The following is a 19607-nucleotide window of genomic DNA, read 5'->3' as shown; positions in this document are numbered from 1 at the left end:
TGAGATATAAAAGTAATACCATCTTAGACACCAGGAGAATCATGTTTGAGGTGTGATGAAGCAGGTTAAAGGTAGAGGAGGGGCCAGGTGAGGCCACAAATAAGAAAATAAGCCATGAATGCAGGAACCAGGAAAATGTCATGAAGCTGAGAAGGTGAGTGTGAGGTACATTAAGGCAGAGTTCAGAATGGAGGCTGTAAACAAGGCAAGGCTTATGCAAAGGAAGCTGCGTAACAGTGGAGCAGGCCTGATGGAGTCAAGAATTCAAGACTCAAACTACTACAATTTTGTGATTAGTTTTATTGAGATTATTTTAAATATTTTTATGATGCCAGCAGGAAGACCTGAAATTTATTTTCATTACCTAGTTGACATGATCAACTTCTATTACTAAAAGGGAGTCATGGTGAAAAGAAAAGAAAATTAGACATGACAAAGGTTATGTTGATCTGGAGTCCATGAAGCATGCGTACACAACAAATCATGAGCTTGGTGTCCTTTTTTATAGAGGCAGAAGAATAATGTCCAGAGAGGGCCATGTGGCAACAGGCTGCAACTAGAAAGTCATACTTTCAGATAACCAGCTCTGTCTGTAAACAGGGGGTAGGGGAAGAACACATTTCATATGGGTACAGAAATAAGTGTCTTAATTAGAGACAAATATCTGAAGCCAAATAGAGCTAGATACTTAAAATGTTGAAGCAGTTAAGAAGCTTGACCAGTGTTTTAAATGACCCCAAAACAAAGCAGTGTTGCATAGTAAAATGGTCATTGCTCTGGAGGTCATTTGTTGCTTTAGATAAAACTGACCTGGGGAGCTTCCCTAGCCAATGTCTGTCATACCCCAATTCAGTACCCAGCATGTCAGGCTTCATGTCTCCCAGTAGCTTTTATCCATTTTTTAAAACCAATCCTGACATTCAAGACCTAAGAATTATCATCAGAAGGATATTCTAATAAAGGTGACCCAAATGCAGAATGAAATTCCAAAGAAATCAATGGAGTGTTCTGAAGAATTCTCATATCATGAGAATAAGCGTATATGCACCAAAAGGAATTTCTTACATGGGGACATATGCCCAGTTGTATCTAAAAATCCTGGGTATGTTTACTTTCTTAAAAAGTTGTATGTTTGTTCACATACCTCATATATCACTTGGTAGTTCTTGGCAATGATTTCCCTTTATAACTGTCCTTGGGTTAGGCTACAATGGAATAGTTATCACTCCATGAATTTGCACCACAACACTGGAAGGAGAAGATGACCTAAATAAGATAGAAGGAAGGCAATTCTGAGCTAAATACTTCACCCCAAATCTCCTTCCTTCAATCCAGTTTTGGAAAACATCAAAATAATGACCCTGAAATTATTCTGTTATCATGTTATATCCTTTTGCTGGAAACTACGATGATGCCTATCTCCAGCACTCATTCAGCAAATATTAATTGGGTCCCTATTGTGTGCCAGGCACTGCTGTAGATATGAGTAAGATGCGACAATACCTACCTTCATGGAGCATGTTTAAAGTTGGGGGTGGACGAGTGCTTGATAAAATGTTAATAGGAACTAGAATCGCAGGATAATTCCAATGAAGCAAGATCCACGTACAATTTCTTCTTTTGGCCCGTAAAACGTTTCCCTGGACACAGAGTAAGTGCTCAGTATATACTTATTTATAATTTATAGGCAACATGGAGATAATAAAGAGGTCATTTGTTGCTTTAGATAAAACAAACATATGAAGAATTTACTAATAACAAATGAATTAAATGGCTACTGACACTGACTATCCATATCGTAAGTATTTAATACCAGTATTAACTTCCAAGTAAATGAAGATAAACTCCCATTGTATCATAATTATGAGACTGTTTATTCATCAAACAAATACAGGCCCTGTTACAGTTGTTGGGGGATATAAGAGTAGCTAGACACAATCCCAGCCCTCAGGAATATCACCATCTTTGGGAGGCAGATATAAACAGGGAATGGAAAGGTAGTATTGAGCTCCAGGTGGCCTTCGCTGTCCAGAGCTCTCCAGATGCATGGAAGACAATTGCCCAACCTGGTCCCAGCAGTCAGGAAAGCTCCAGACAGGAAGTAACATTGACACTGAGTGAAGCTGGGAAGGGAATTTGAGGCCAAGGGAATCATAGTATGTGCAGTATTCTAGAGGGAAGAGAGCATGGTATGTGAATGTCTACAATTTTGGTTCCTTGTATCATTGTCTAACCAATGATAGATTGCCTTTAGCATTTTATCTTCATAATAAAAAAAGAAAATGTTTTCTCAGAAAACCACTGGATATCTGTATATTCCTGCTTTGGCAGCGTTGCACTCTCCCAGTTCTCTACTCGCCCCTCAGGTGACTCTTTTCTTGCGTTGTTAAACATTTACCCATTCACTGTGTTTTTATTGAATACCTTCTATGTGCAGGCCTGTGCTAAGCCCAGGTAATACAAAGAAAACAGAAAAATACCTGTCCTAAGTTCACATAAAAGTAGGGGAGGTAATTATTGTACGTGTGTGTGTGTGTGTGTATAATCATTTTACAGTGTGATCTCTGTAATAATCAGTGCAAGCTGAAGGAGATGCTCAATACGTGTCTGACTTTGAAATTGTTTTTAGGTGGCATTGGGCTAGCAAACCCTGATGCAGCCTTGTTCTGCTTCTCTTGAAAATATTTGTAAAAATGCAAAAAAGTCATGAACTCATGCAGGCCTTAGCAATTAGGATGGTGTTCAACTAGGAAAACTAGAATTGGTATTCCCAAAGAAAATCTGGGAGGATTTTCTAGAATTTATATGATGAATGCAACTTGTTTGATAACATCATATATGACATAAGAACAAAGTCATGTGTGATCCACTGTGGAAAGAGTTTGGACCTTGCCACCTTCTGCTCCCTTGCATAAAAGCACAAAGTTCTTTTAAATCTGAAAACAGCACAGCTATTCCTCTACTTTGCTGCTGATGGTTGGGTTTTTTGTTTTGTTTTTGGAAAGCAGCCAGTGAGTTTAAATTCCTAGATCCCCCCACGACCCTGTTCCCAGCCACTCTTTCAGTTCATTCCATTTGAAAACTGCCAGCTCAAGAATCCACCCAAGCAGGAAGTGTGAATTAGGAGGAAGGGTGATGGCTTGCATTCTAAGCATCTGTTAATGGGGCAGATGCAGGAAAGGCCTTAGTAGTTCTGTAAACTTGGGAGGAAGGGTGTAGTTTGCACTACTAGTTCTAGGCTTGGAAAGCCAAGCAGTGCTGATCTACCTCAGTCCAACAAAGCTACAGAAAATAAAAACTGCTGTACTCTGCCAATTGGCATTTAGCTGTAGATCTGAAGAGACAAATTCAAGTATACAGTGAGTGGGGATAAGAGCACATCATGGCCATGTGTGGTGGCTCACGCCTGTAATCCCAGCACTTTGGGAGGCCAAGCCGGTTGGATCATGAGGTCAGGGGTTCGAGACCAGCCTGACCAACATGGTGAAACCCTGTCTCTACTAAAAATACAAAAATTAGCTGGGCGTGGTGGCGGGTACCTGTAATCCCAGCTACTTCAGGAGGCTGAGGCAGGAGAATTGCTTGAACCTGGGAGGCGGAGGTTGCAGTGAGCCAAGATTGTGCCACTGCACTCCAGCCTGGGCAACAGAGCGAGACTCTGTCTCAAAAAAAAAAAAAAAAAAAAACAAATCATGTGTACCGTATGCTGGGAAATACTGAACATGTGTACCTGTCTAGTTAGAGTAAATGTTGAAAAAATAATGGCCCCTTAGAAAAACCATTACATACGGCTGGACGCGGTGGCTCATGCCTGTAATCCCAGCACTTTGGGAGGCCAAGGCGGGCGGATCACGAGGTCAGGAGATCGAGACCACGGTGGCTAACATGGTGAAACCCTGTCTCTACTTAAAAAAATACAAAAAAAATAGCCGGGCGTGGTGGCGGGTGCCTGTAGTTCCAGCTACTCGGGAGGCTGAGGCAGGAGAATGGCGAGAACCTGGGAGGTGGAGCTTGCAGTGAGCCAAGATCACGCCACTGCACTCTAGCCTGGGCAACAGAGTGAGACTCCGTCTCAAAAAAAAAAAAAAAAAAAAAAACCATTACATACAAAGAAAAAAAACACCATTGTGAACACTTAAAGGAAAGCCCTCTTGAAAATTATTTACTACTGAAACCAAATGAAAATGTTAGAGAACTTTGTGGTATATTCAGTAGAATATTTTTAATTTTTTTTAAGAGACAGGATCTTGCTCTTTGTCACTCAGACTGGAATGCAGTGGTGCAGTGGCCTAATCAGAGCCCACTGTAACCTTGAACTTCTGAGCTCAAGCAATCCTTCCATCTCAGCCTCCCAAGTAGCTAAGACTACACAGGCACATGTCAGCATGCCCAGCTAATTTTTTAAATATTTTTTGTAGAGATGGGGTCTCACTGTGTTGCCAAGACTGGTCTCAAACTCCTGGCCTCAAGCCGTCTTCCCACTTCAGTCTCCCAAAGTGTTGAGATTATAGGCATGAAACACTGTTCCCAGCCAGAAATTTTGTTTCAAGGCATATCTCTATGAAATAGGCCAGAAACTTATTAGGAAAGAATGAGTTAAGATGAAAGGACAATGGAATGAGAAGAAAGGGGAAATGGCAAAGACCATAAGACAACTAAAAATGCAATCAAAGAATTAAAACCTACATTGAAAGCAATAGGGAGTATGATTTTCACTGAAGAAAATAAGATCAAGGCTGTCATAAGACATAACATATGTTTTAAATTTACTCTATAGGAAAAACATTTTGAGGATAGGAGCAATGGCTTATTTACTTTTTAAAATCTCAACAGTTCTTAGGTCAGAAGCTGGCACCAAATAATTGCATTATGGTCAAACAGTTTTTCAATCACTGTTCGCCAAATGAGGAATGAACAGGGACCTGCCCAAAGTCACAAAGCCAAGAAGTGGCAGAGCTTGCCTTTTAGGATGCACACCCCATCCTTTTAGGATGCAAACTCTGGACTTTGCAAAACGCATGGAGGACTATTAAGAAAGGGAGTTTAAACATGCATTATACGTGGTTTCATAGTGAACCATGTTCCTTAAGCTAGTCCTTGCTCTTCTGTTCTTCTGACCACCAACCTTGTGGCTTATCCTCCCACTTTTACCCTAACCGTGGTCTTTGGATTTAAACTCTGACCCTGTCTCTTCTCAGTAAGGTACTAGTTTCCTTTGCACCCTAACTGACTCCGATTTCAAAAAAATAGCCACTCCTGGTTTGACTTGGTTCTAATGCCTTCCACACTAGGTGCCTACCTTCATAAGTAGGAACAGGACATAACCAGGAATCTCTTCCTTATGCTTGATAGTATCATTTTCTTTTTATTCTGGTAACAGTTGACTCCTATCATGTGACTAGCTGTTTCATTATTCTTTTGATGATAACAATATCAGCCTGAAGCACTGGACTAAAGAGAGGTGGAGGAGGTGGGGGATGAGCAGCCTAATAGCATGGCTGGACTAGGTACCCCACTATGTAAACATTTCTCCTTTCCAGTTGATAAATGAAGCACAGAAAGGTGAGGGCTACACGTACGATTATTTAAAAAAAGCAGAAGCTTAGGTAATAACAGTCGGTCTCAAAACAGTAAGCACTGAAGATTTTAGGTTGATTAAAAACAAGACAGACATGCCCCTCCCCACTCCAAAGAAAAATGCTTACTTTTAAAGTAAGAAAATGACGTGGTCGCACATAAAGGTAGATGAACATAGGCCGGGTGCGGTGGCTCACGCCTGTAATCCCAGCACTTTGGGAGGCCGAGGCGGGTGGATCACGAGGTCAAGAGATTGAGACTATCCTGGCCAACATGGTGAAACCCCGTCTCTACTAAAAATACAAAAAATTGGCTGTGCATGGTGGCACACACCTGTGGTCCCAGCTACTCAGGAGGCTGAGGCAGGAGAGTCGCTTGAACCCAGGAGGCAGAGGTTGCCGTGGGCTGAGATAGCGCCACTGCATTCCAGCCTGGCGAGACAGCGAGACTCCGTCTCAAAAAAAAAGATGGGTGAAGATAAATACTCACCATCAGGAATAGTTGCATGTTTTAGGGATTTTTTTGGTGGTTGTTTTTATTTTAAATGTTTTGCTGAATGATTTTTACCACTGCAAAGCAGTAAAGAGGGCCCAGGTTTTGAAATCGGACTTATGTTTGAACTTGTCTTGAAGATATACCAGTGTATGACCTTTGGCAGGTTAATTCTGTGCAGCTGATCTGCCCATGAGGAAGCAGGAGTGGCCCAGGTTTCTTTGCAGGGTCATTGTCGGTGCCAGACGGCAGGTGTTGGCGTGATGGACAGACAGCACAACAATGCCCTTGAATTGGCAGCTCCTGCTTGGTGGCCTTTACTTGCACCTTTACGAGATGGCCAGCAGGATCCTGTGTGGCTTTTGAACCCTGAGCAGCCAGCCGTGGGCCTCCCATTTTAGCCCCAGAACTGACTGGACTCACCAGCCCAAACAACCAGCCAGAAAAGCCCACCAGTCCCTTGGTCCTCACAGAAAGCAAGTTTCATACAGCTCTTGAGATTGATCTTCTTTGTTCAAGTCCTTGGCCCTCAGTTTCCTCATCAATACAACAGGAAATTCAAATTTGGTGTACCTTATGGAATGGCTAGCGTTGTAGGAATTTTCAAAGAGTCCTTGCCTTCTCGTATATATGAGCAGTTTCTATTCACAAAAAATTGGCGTGGCCTTTGTTTTGTGGTGTTTGGGATTTTTAAAAATTATTTTCCTGAAATAACCACTCAACCACTCAACAAAGCAAATGACCTTGGAGACATATCAGGCCCTGAAAACACACAAAATGCACCCTATTCACCATTGGTCGAAACATGTTTTCTCTGCTTCATGTTAAAAGTACAGAACTACCCAGAACAAAAAGTGATTTTCTGCTTCTTTGAAGAGCTGTGGCTTCTAACATCAGAGCGTATGCTACTCAAACTGCTAGAGAGGTTGAATGCTGCTCCAACAACTCTTCAAAGCAAGCACAGAGATAGTGCATATGTGGAAAACCAGGAGAGAGTCAGGGAGGAAGCACTGGGAGATCTTAGCCAGTTTCCAAGGGACCAAATCCCAGCTAGCTATAGGCATCGCTAAACAGATCCAGATGTGGAAGGAGTCAGCAACTCGGGGTATCTGCAAGAGCTCAATAGAGAGCAGAGGTTGCACCCCTGTGACTTTTCTGATAGGGAGATGGATGATAGAGCTGGAAGCTCATGAGCTAATTGAAGTAGCTTTCAAGTGATGTATTTATAAGCTTTGGAAACACCTGGGCTCTTTGATATGAGTTTGTGGATGTTTTTGCTGTTATTTAACACTGATTTATTCAGGCTTTTTTTTTTTTCATGTTTTTGCTTATGAAAAATCAAATCCTATAACAAAGCTTAATATCCTCAGTGTCTTTAACTGGTTTTCTGATTATATATATATAATCACAATACTAAATTGGTGTTTTCCAAATTGGTCACAAATTTTACTGAATATATAGATATGTTTTACTGAAAATGTATATTTTTTATTTGTATATTTATATATAAATTTACATATTTATATTTTATTTAAAAGACATATTTTGCTGAAAAAATATATATATTTTACTGAAGTGACTAATTCGCCAGCTGGTATTGTGATTTTTAATAGGTACCATTTTTCAGGCACCTGATGCACCAGGCACCATGGTAGATGCTTTCCATGTATCATCAACAACCTTCACAACAACCCTGTAAGACAATGTTGTTGTCCCATTTAAAAGAAGAGAGAAACCGAGGCTCAAGGAGTTTAAGTAGCTTACCCAGAGGAGAAAAGGGTATAAGTGGAATGGGAACCAGTCAATTCAAACCTGGGTCAAAGACATTCTTTGGAGAAAAAGAAAAATAAAAAACTAGATCTTTGTCATTGTTGTTGTTTTCATTGCTTCTGCTTTGTTTTTAATGTGCCTGGCATCTTTCTTTTTCATTTTAATGACTTTTTAAATTCTGTCACAGAATCAGACTTTCCTTTCTTACTGCTCCTTTATCTTTCCTATATACACTAAACAACAAGTAAAACCAGGGAATGGACTATGGGCAGGAGTGTTTCCCAAGGTCATGTGGCATGATAAAAGACTGAGAGGTGAATCAGGTGGAATCTACTGGGAAGGTCCAAGACATAAACAATGCAAAGGAACTAAGGCCAGAGGACCAAGGATAGAGTCCATTGTGTATAATCTTGGTGTGCAGACCCAAGACAGGGTTAGACAACAGCAAGTATGGGCCAGAAGAGTTGCACAGACCAGCTTTGAGAAACAGTGTATGAGTATATCAAAATGGCTTAGACTTAAACCCTCAGAAGCAAGGCAAACAAAGTGTGAAGGGCCTTTGGGTAAACAGCAAACAAAGTAGTGTTGTGTGGTGTAGAATTCACCAATAGAGTAAGGCCATGAGGGGCAGTGTCCATCCATCATTTTTGCTTGCTATAATAAATTACACAAATCTAGTGGCTTAAATTTATTCTCTCACAGTTCTGCAGGTCAGAAATCTAGGTTGGTTCTGCTGGTTCCTCCATAACCAAAGAAGGTGTTCACAAGGCCAAAATCAAAGGTTTTTATTGGAAGGTTCTGGGAAAAAATCTGCTTCCACACTCATTCAAGTGGTTGACCTAATTTAGTCCCATGCAGTTGTAGGACTGAGGTCCCTGTTTCCATGTTAAAGGTCAGCCAGTGGTCCTTCTCAGCTTTCAGAGACCTCCTGCATTCCTGGGCCCATCACCCCTGCCACCATCTTTTAAGCCAGCAATGATGGGTCAAATCTTTCTCATGCTTTGAACCACTCTGATTTGTATTTCTGCTTCATCTCTCCTGTCTTCCTCTTCTACTGTGTCTCTTGACTGACTCCTCTGCCTTTCTCTTCTGCTTTTAAGAGCTCCTGTGATTACTCTGGACCCAACCAGAGAATCCAGGATAATCTCCCTATTTTAAGGTCATCTGGCTATTAAATAATTCTATCTGCCCAGTTCCTTTACAGCAGGGACTCAGTTAGTGTTTAATTGAATAACCAGGGTACAGAATATTGAGGGGACATATTTAGGATTCTGCTTACCACATTGTGGTAGCACAGTCATCTGCATTTCTCAAATGTGGATGGGATTTAGGCAATGCCAAGTGTTAGCCTAGATTCCAGACACTTACTGAAACCTCTAAATATTTTTGGGAAGATTTGTCCCCCTTTCTCTTCCAAGCGGGTGATTATCTCAGACCTGTCCTCCAATGTCCCTTTTCCCTCCAGAGGCTTCCTATAAATCTTTCTCTGATCCTCCTCATTGCCTTATCCATCAGCTCCACCTTCATTATTGACTGAGCAAGCAGAGCATTTGTGCCTCTCCATTGTGTTCTGGAAAGCTTTCAGTGAATTCCCCTGAGCCTTGGATACCCCCATCAAGCTCTGATGACCATAGAAAAATCTCGACTTGTGAATCCCATTTTCTTGTCTTTTGTAATCTTTTGAGATCCCTTGGGAAACTATTTTTAAGCCTTTTTTTTTCTTACTAATATATATAAATACTTCAATTCCCTTAACAACTAGGAAGGAAAAAGTTCAATTGCTAATACATTTATTAATAATCTCAACTATTTTAGAACCTATGAACCTATAATTTATAATACCAAGGTTTAGAGCTGTCATTTCCACAATTTATTGTGCATTAGGACTGTGGTAAAATGCAAATTGCTGGACCCACACCAAAGGTTCAGTAAATCTAGAGTAGGATCCCAGGAAACCTACACTCGACTAGGATCCCAGGAAAGAGTTGAGAGAGGTGCGGTAGTTTAGACAGCTACTAAGTTGCAAGATTTAAGCTGAAGTCCAGGGTGGACAGTAACCATCTGTCTCTTCTTTTTACAGTGAATGGAAGTGTGTAGGTTGATAAGTACTAAGGCTTCCTCAAGGAGTTCTTGCAAGAGTCCCCCCACTCTGTGTCCCTGGGCACTCAGGGGCTTCTCCATACTCCTGCATGCCTGTACCTTTAACATTATGGTCCCAGTGCTGATGATCAACTTCTGCCCTGGCTTCCCTACGCTGAACAGTCACTAGTCTCCAGTGCCCCTCATTAATATCCTCAGTAGTACCCATAGCATGGTGAAGGAGATACGTTATTCCCATATCCCAGTAAATGAATGGGATTGAGCCTTTCATGCAATTCAAGAGAAAGAGAATGAACCCTTATTAAGAGAAAGGGAAAGAAAATGAACACTTATTTTATTTTTTTAATTTTACTTTACATTCTGGGATACATGTGAAGAACGTGCAGATTTGTTAAATAGGTATACATGTGCCATGGTGGTTTGCTGCACCTATCAACCCGTCATCTAGGTTTTCAGCCCCACATGCATTAGGTATTTCTCCTAATGCTCTCCCTCCCCTCCACCCCACCCCGCCACAGGCCCCAGTGTGTGATGTTCCCCTCCCTGTGTCCATGTGTTCTCATTGTTCAACTCCCACTTATGAGTGAGAACATGTGGTGTTTGGTTTTCTGTTCCTGTGTTAGTTTGCTGAGGATGATGGTTTCCAGATTCATCCATGTCCCTGCAAAGGACATGATCTCATTCTTTTTTATGGCTGTGTAGTATTCCATGGTGTATATGTGCCACATTAAGAAAATGAACATTTAAGTGCCACCTCTGTTGGCACCATAAGAGTTACAGAATTATGTAGCTCTTGTAGACTCAGTACAGCTTACTGAAGAAAGTAATTCACTTTGCAAATGATACCTCATATAATCCTCACAAAAATAATTTGAGGTATTATCCTTTTTTTGTGGATGAAAAAATTGAGCTCATAGATGTTACAAAATTCATATAGTGTCATGCAGCTAAATTAGAGAAAATGTCAATATTTAAATCCAGGTGCCTTCCTCTAAAGCTCATTCTTTCAATTGGCATACACCTCTAACCTCAAAAATCCCAATATTTACATAAGTGCTTTATATTCATAATCTAGGAGGTTAAAATTAGGCAATGCAGTTATTTGCATTGTTTTGGCCATTATATATAGTTTTGATGCACCCTAATATTACTTGTAAGAGCTTTCTCTTATAGTTCTCTTTATTACACAATATCCAAAATAGATAAAATGTGCTTACCCTTGCAACTCTCCCATCGGGCTTCCCTACACATTTGTCTGTCTCACCCAAACATTCAAAATAGGCACAGGCACATCAATAAACACACTCCTTCTATTCATGCTTCCTCTCCACTTCCTCTTGATGGAACCGTTCAGCCTCCAGCTAGGGAATCAGTTCATCTGGCCTATCCTAGCCTTTTCAGCCATTTCAAAGCTGTGCCTCCCCCCAGGACTTCTTTGGACTCCCAGGGCACTGTCACCACCTCCCTTCCAAGACAGCTCCCGGAGGGTCCTTTGTAGCCTCTCAAGCAGTCTACATGGCACTCCTTGCAAAGTTCCGTCATGGGTTGACTGGGCTGAGGTCCCTGGTATTTGAGAGAAAATTAAATGGGCTTAACGATCATCTGCATATCAGATGAGATGTCAAGGAAACAAGGACCTCAGACCACAGTGTCTTTGCACTTGAGAGATAAATATCTTTCACTAAGTCACATTTCAATACCATGGCTCTAGTGTTAGTGGTGAGGGAATATTGGAAATGGTTGTGTGAGAATTGTGTTTGCGGCTTCCCTTTTGATACTGAATACCTTCTATATTATGATCCATGCAATAAATCTCTTCTAGAATTTCTTCCCAGGAATAATTTTGTCTCCCTTCAAGGATAGCTATGTTTTATTTATCAGAAAAAAGCGATTTCACCCTCATGTGTCCCTTTTTGCCATAGCTGCTAGCAAGCTCAGGATTTAAATTTAGTGCTCAATTACATTGATTATATCATTCTCAGTTTCTGGGGAAAAAAATTATCCTCGCTTTTCTCCTCTATGATTTCTGAGCTCTGGAGGCACTGGAAATTTAGAGAAGGGTCCATGATATCTTTTTGCATGAATACCAATGCTTTTTGGAAATTCTCGTGAATATCTGCTGGGGATTAAGGAAGCTAAATCCAGCTATGTCACACCCTTTCTTCTCTCTTATGGATTCTTACTAATTGAGAAGGATATCAGAACCCATTACATTATCGGTATTATTATACAAAGCACTGGGGTTCCTAATAAATATTGTTAGGGGAATGCATCTTATATACAAAGTCATATTTTACCCCCACTCCCAGCACAAATCATCCAAATCTGGTCTTTAGGAGTGGGTCAGCCACACAGAGGATCATGGCTTAATCCTCTTCCCATTGATGACCAGAGAGAGGAAGCCAAAGGGAGGCAGCCTCCTGGACAGGCTCTAGGATAGTGCACTAAGCCATGGCCCAGCAACTTCCCTAGGAGACCTAATAGCAGAGGTGCTGTTGAGGCCAGGCCAGTACAGGAGAGACAGAGAAATCGTGTGTGAATGGTGTTCATGACTAGTGATCATTGCCAGGACCACTGCATGCCAGCATGGTGCAGGCAGCTCGCAGAAAGTGTTCCGCTCAGGGGGCTATGACCAGGCTGAAATCCTGCTTACTCTGCACCTTTTTATAATTCATACTTCCAGATGGGGTGCCTTTTTCAAACTCAAGACAAAGGCTCTATATGAGGTAACAGGGACCCTTCCTTTTACCCTATTCTCATAAAAGCCACTTCTCTGATGAGAAAGGGTAAGTTTAGGGATGGGAGAGGGCAGCTGGGAGCATGAAGGAAGTGACTAAAAGTGTTCTTCTAGTGTTCTTTTCTCTTGGCGCATGGTCTCCTCCTCTCTGTGTGAGGAGCTGAGGCAGTAAACTTTGTCCACCTATACTTGTAGAATTTAACAAAGAAGGATAGGACATAAGGAGAGAAAGTGGTGTCTAAAAGGGGAAAAGAAGCATTAAATTGTCACTGGTTCATAGTTCACAGTGCTGAGTGAATTGTCACTCAGCAAATATTAACTTAGTGCTTACTATGTTCCAGGCACAGCACTGGGCATTAGAGCTTTGGTGAGTAAGGCAAGCAAAGACCATCAGAACACCTACATTCTGGTGTCCATTCTTTGTGTTCCCTTAGGCACATTATTTCCTCACTGTGAAATAAAGTTCTATAATGTCAGCATTGTTCATGTTCTCTCTGAGTTCCAGAATTCTTACCATATGCTTTTGTCTCTGGGAAACTTTGTGAAGGATGTTCTTTCACAGTTAATGGCTTAGGATGATGCAGCACCAGAGTTCTTCTTGTGTCCCTCATTTAAATTTTCCATCTTCTTGTGTATTAAAAATCAAAGCCATCATTCTAATCTGATTGCCCAATTATTTGCCAAGAAAAACTGTCAGCAGGTAGCTCTACTGAATGTAGGAATCCCCGCATCAACAGACTTAGATAAATAATTCAGCTTAGCTGGAGCATGGGATACAGAGTGAGGAGGGACAAGAGTAAACACTGGAGAAGAAGCAAGGACAAGCCCAGGAAGAAGCACATGAGACAGTGAAGGCATTTCTACTGTGAAATGAGGGCAATGGGAAGAATGTTTTACAGGGAGTAACACGATCAGATTTGCACTTAAGAACAGTCGATCTATCTCTAGTGTGGAAAGCAGCACAATTAGAAACAGTGAGATTTGCTCAGGGCCTCTGTCAGCAATTAGGAAGGACATAATGATGGCTTGAATTAAGGAAGTGAATGACAGTAAGGATCAAGAAAAGGAGATGCATTCAGAAGAGATTTGGGAGATCAAACGTACAAGACTTTGAGACTGCTTAAATATCTGAAGACAGGGGGAGGTCAAGAAAGATGGCTCCTGGCCGGGCACAGTGGTTCACAACTGTAATCCCAGCACTTTGGGAGGCCGAGGCGGGTGTATCATATGAGGTCAGGAGTTTGAGACCAGCCTGGCCAACATGGTGAAACCCCATCTCTACTAAAAATACAAAAAAATTAGCCAGATATGGTGGTACACATCTGTAATTTCAGCTACTGGGGAGGCTGAGGCAGGAGAATTGCTTGAACCAGGAGGTGGAGGTTGCAGTGAGCCGGGATCGCACCACTGCACTCCAGCCTGGGAGACAAAGCGAGACTCTGTCTCAAAAAAAAGAGGGCTCCCGAGTTTCCTGGTTTGGGTAACTGAATGGTGCCTGTGCACTGTCATAGGCCAATTGCAGTGGGGTTGAGGGTGAAATCTGGAGAGAGTAATTAAATGGGGCCAGAGAAGATGAAGGAAGGGACCTAGGTAGACCACTCAGCTCCCCTATTTTGATGCAAACTGCATGTCCATACCTGGTTGAGCTCAGGACAACACACACCATAGGAACTGAGTAAATGAATGTTGGTGAATTAATTTTATAATGTGATAATCTAAAGTGAACTATGGTGCTGATGCCCACAAAAGTTGGGCTCGGCTTGAAGAACCCAGCAGCCCTCACGCTTTAGAAATGGGAATTGAACAATGAGAACACATGGACACAGGAAGGGGAACATCACACTCTGGGGACTGTTGTGGGGTGGGGGGAGGGGGGAGGGATAGCATTGGGAGATATACCTAATGCTAGATGACGAGTTGGTGGGTGCAGCGCACCAGCATGGCACATGTATACATATGTAACTTACCTGCACATTGCGCACATGTACCATAAAACCTTAAGTATAATAATAATAATAATAATAAAAGAAAGAAAAAAAAAAAAAAAAAAAAGAAATGTCCCAAGAGAACACCTTGGTGAGTGGGGGACGTGAAAGCAGGACTGTGAGCAAGTCCTGATGGCATACAAATCCGGCATCCTGTTCAGTTCTGGACTCTCTCAGAGATTGACATACTCCATATAAACATCTGATTCTGATTGACTTTAATGGGATTCCGTTGCAACCCACAGATTCTAGGTTATCCCCTAGTAGGTATAATATTTGTAGGAGACATATTATTTTACCCTGGATTGGACACTGAATGCTGTTACACTGAAGTCTGACAGTAGCAGAACTCAAAACAAGATCATCTTGTACTAGAATGCCTCTGTTATGTGTTGATTTCTTGTAAGCCACAGAAAATAAGTATTTGTAAGAAAAGAGAATGTTTTAAAATAAAAGGTATTTAATTATCGTCTAAGAAATATCAAACATAATCTTCCTGTGGTATTTGTTGTGTTTTTGTTTAAGGTCAGGGTATTTTCTTTTGGGGAGGAAGGGATAGTTTTTCCCAGGTCTGGAGATTAAACAACTTAATAGGCATTTCACGTTCCGCTCACAAAAAGGGGATTTGCATATGAACTTGTTTCGACAAGAAAACACATCTGAACGTATTTCATGGGAACTATCTTTATCCACGGCAGCTTCTTTTGACCATCTTCTTCTTTTCTTCCCTTCATCCCTGCAGGTCACCGGATTGAAACTGTCTCAGGACCTCGATGATCTTGCCATTCTCTACCTGGCCACAGTTCAAGCCATTGCTGTAAGATACTGTAATGCCATTTTTAAAGAGACTTAGAGCCATCAGTATCCTCTAGGCCACCGGCTCCCCAGGATACAACACATGCTTTTGTGACAGAGATTCTTAATTAAAAGATTGTTTGCAAAAAAGAGATTCTTGTATGTCTGGAAGGAAATGTTGATGAAAGGCCTCACCTGCTTTAACTAATAACCTCACATAACTAAAAGCTGAAAGGAGTTAAAATCTGTGACGATTATACTTGTCATTTATCTAATTTGTCTTCTAAATTTAATTAAATAGAAGCAAGCAAACAGATGCTATGTATGCTTGCATTAAGAAAAGTTGTTAAGAATGTCTGATTTATAAAATACATTATATTGTTCACTTCGCAAAAGGATTCATGATGGGGTCCTTTAAATAGTAAGCTTCCTTAGAACATGAAAGTGTTTGTTTTTAGATAATTCGCTGCTTAAGTGAGGTTAGGATGATTAGGGAGGAAGAGGGGAATTTAAATCTAAAATGTTAGGAGTTTCTACACTAAAGATAAATCAAAAATGGAAATGAAATCCTGAAAGCTCAACCATTGTCTAAAGAATCTTCTCATCTAGAGGTGGCTATGGATGGGCTACAAGAGGGTTCTAATCCTGAAATCACATCCAGAAGGTCGTGTGTGTGCATATATCACAAAGTGCATTTTAGGAGAGTAGATGATGGCTTTCGGGGTCTCACAGCAGGTATGTACCTGAAATTAAGTTAATCCAGTGAGGCTTAGCCACTTCTGAAAAGAGAATAGGAATTAACAGAAAGGAAAAATCAGTTTATCTAAATTTAATTCAAAATTTATTTTCAGTAACACCTGTTTTAAGCAAATATGTTTAATGCTATATGTACATATATGATATTCAATTATTCTGTTTCTTCACACAACTGTTTTCATAACTTTATTCCTTTAAACTATATGTATATTTATTCACACCACCAACAGAAGTGCTTTTTTAATGCTCAGATTTGTCCAGGCACCATGTATGTGCAATAACGAATGGAACCTCCCAAATAGTAATAATACCAATACTGAAGGGATATAACTTCTTTAATGCAACTGCATAGAAGTATGGAATCAGTCAACTTGATTAAACAGCCCTTTTAGATTATATACTAGTTTTACTATATCTTCCTGAAGCAATTTTCTTATTGGTCTAATAGCTTGGCCAGTTCAGTGAAATCAGTCAAATATCTTTATGCATGGAAACTTGGTCAAAAGCACACAATTCTGACATCTGTAAAAATGCAGGAAATGAATAGTAAGATGAAAATAGAGAAAAAAAGTGTGCATCAGTAGTGAAGATATTTAGCTGTCCTGTTTTATAATAATAATGATGATTATGATGATAATAATAAGTGACTTAAGAGGATTTGTTTTTTGTTGTTTTTTTTTTTTTTTTTTTGAGACAGAGTCTCGCTCTGTTGCCAGGCTGGAGTGCAGTGGCGTCATCTTGGCTCACTGCAAGCTCCACCTCCTGGGTTCAAGCGATTCTCCTGCCTCAGCCTCCCGAGTAGCTGGGACTACAGGCGCATGCCACCATGCCCAGCTGATTTTTTTGTATTTTTAGTAGAGATGGGGTTTCGCCATGTTGGCCAGGATAGTCTCGATTTCCTGACCTGATGATCCACCCGTCTCGGCCTCCCAAAGTGCTGGGATTACAAGCGTGAGCCACCGCGCCTGGCCGAGTTAAGAGGTATTTTATAGGCCGGGCACGATGACTCACGCCTGTAATCCCAGCACTTTGGGAGGCCAAAGAGGGCAGATCACGAGGTCAGGAGATCAAGACTATCCTGGCTAACATGGTGAAACCCCGTCTCTACTAAAAATACAAAAATTAGCCGGGCATGGTGGCGGGCGCCTGTAGTCCCAGCTACTCAGGAGGCTGAGGCAGGAGAATGGTGTGAACCTGGGAGGCGGAGCTTGCAGTGAACCGAGATCGCGCCACTGCACTCCAGCCTGGGCGACAGAGCGAGACTCCATCTCAAAAAAAAAAAAAAAAAGATTTTATATGTGCCAAGCACTGTGCTAGATACATTACACACATTATCTGATTTAACCTTATTACATAGATATTATAATCCCTATTCCACAGACTAGAAACCTAAGCCTCTGTGTGATTAATTAAATTGCACAGGGCCATATAGCTTGTGGCAGAGGTGGGATTTGAACCCCCAGCATTCTACAACAAAATTAGACATATGAAGTACAGTCATCTGCTACATAATGTTTTGGTTAACAAGGGACTTCCTATATGATGGTGGTCCTATAAGATTATGATACTGTATTTTTACTGTACCTTTTCTATGTTTAGATATGTTCAGATACACAAATATTTACCATTGTGGTACAGTTGCCTACAGTATTCAGTACAATACCATGGTGTATAAGTTTGTAGCCCAGGAGCAATCGGCCATACTATATATAGCCTAGGTATGTAGTAGGCTATACCATCTAGGTTTGTGGAAGTACACTCTATAATGTTTGCATGACAAAATCGCCTAACAATGCATTTCTCTCAATGTATTCCCATGGTTAAAGGACACTTGACTGTATTGAGGAACTTTTATTTTCGGATTTGTTAATGTTATTGTATAAGAGTCATATAGTAGAATGAATAGCTTATATTGAAATGAATAATCTTGGAAAATCAGAGTGGTGTGATATTCCGCCTTTTCAGCACATGCTAAGAGGAGGACATGAAGGATGAGGCCAAACAGGAGGGACCAAGGGGCACCATCACATAGTGGTAATGACACTTACCTTTCATCAGACACGACTGTGTGCCAGGCACCAAAGAGAGTGCCTTGCCTACTGGCAGCTTAACACTGTAACCCTGTAAGTAGATAGGTTTGTTCTCATTTTACAGACAAAGGGAGGACCATATGCCAAGGTCAAACAGCTAGTGTATGGTAGTTGGAATCTGAACCTTTCTCCATCTCACTCCCAGGCTTCTGCTCTTTCCACTTTACCATGCTGCATTTTCCTTTGATCTGTTTGTAAAAGCTACGTGGGTGAAATAAGCCTTCAGATATTCCTAAGAATCGTTTTTACTTAATATATATTAGAAAATATCATTAATTTGGCCAGGATTGTCTCACAGAGGTCCCTTTCCTGGTAAGAGTACTGCAGCAGAAGTCCAGAAATGTATAAATGAGGTTAAACTTAATGCAGGCAGGAGAGGGGAAGAAAAAAAGCCAGCTACATTTTCTCAAGTACCACACACTTGGAAAATCAATCTTGTATTTAATGGGCCGTACATGTATTAAAAGCTATCATATTTATTCTGTCCATTGTCTTAATGACCTTTATAATACCATGAAAGGAAGGCATTTTAAGACAGAGATTTTTTTCGATAAGGCTTTTTTGTGAAGTCAAGTGAATTGTGAGGGGTTCAGTCTGTTTTGCAAATGTATCTGGATGTGCTGATCTTTTAGGCAAAAAAAATGTGCATTTTAATGAGGTATTCTGATAACAGATATTTTCCCATAATGTTCAACTTGGGAAAAAAAATGTTGTTTCATTAGCCCTGAATATTGCCGGAGCACTTATTTGTTGTCGGTCAACTGAAAGTTAAGCAAATTTCTCTCTATATATAGTCATATCTTTGGGTGCTATTTTGTAGGGATGAAATGAAATTAAAGAGGATTGTAATCAAGTTAACTTGGGACTGTGCAAAACCCTCCATGAAGTAAAATTCTCTCTTGATCATGCTTAATTGAAAGACCTGTCAACCACCCGGTTTATCCATAGCCTGTTCATCTATAGTTTTCTTTGCAGAACAGACCCTTAAAAGGTACTATTTGCATTTGAAGTCTCTTGATTTGCATTCGGTTCTGTACATTCCCAGTGGAATAGCCTAATTTTAATTTAAATTTCTCTGTGAAAACATTTTTTCCAGAAAGGTGAGCAGAAAATCATTTTCACACAAAGCCCTTTGGTGGGGCATTTCAGTAGGGTGGAGTATTACACAGATTGGAGTCTGGGACACCGAAAGGGAAGGTCCTCTAAGGAACCGCCAGACTGAGTGGGAAATTCCAGCCGACAATACCACATGGGGGAGAGACAGGCTGTCTGTCACAGCCCCTCTCGAGGGAGTGCCTCTCATTC

At 40.9% G+C, this 19607-nt stretch overlaps 1 protein-coding gene across 23 annotated transcripts in view; it reads left to right on the top strand.

Annotated features, from left to right (window-relative positions):
• Positions 1 to 19607, top strand: part of FGGY (FGGY carbohydrate kinase domain containing) — a 492018-nt gene that overhangs the window by 348161 nt on the left and 124250 nt on the right. For all 23 annotated transcript variants that reach the window (XR_008514557.2, XR_008514537.2, XR_008514552.2 and 20 more), the window contains one exon: positions 15404 to 15478. Coding sequence is in view for 18 of the 23 variants with exons in the window: in XM_024235117.3 (XP_024090885.2) it covers positions 15404 to 15478 (75 nt within the window). In the remaining 5 variants the exon portion in view is untranslated. The remainder of the gene's footprint in view (positions 1 to 15403; positions 15479 to 19607) is intronic.

The sequence above is a fragment of the Pongo abelii genome, chromosome 1, assembly GCF_028885655.2.
Source record: "Pongo abelii isolate AG06213 chromosome 1, NHGRI_mPonAbe1-v2.0_pri, whole genome shotgun sequence".
NCBI lineage: Eukaryota > Metazoa > Chordata > Mammalia > Primates > Hominidae > Pongo > Pongo abelii.
Note: the sequence above shows the minus strand (reverse complement) of the source record. Positions and strands in the feature narration are given on the sequence as shown.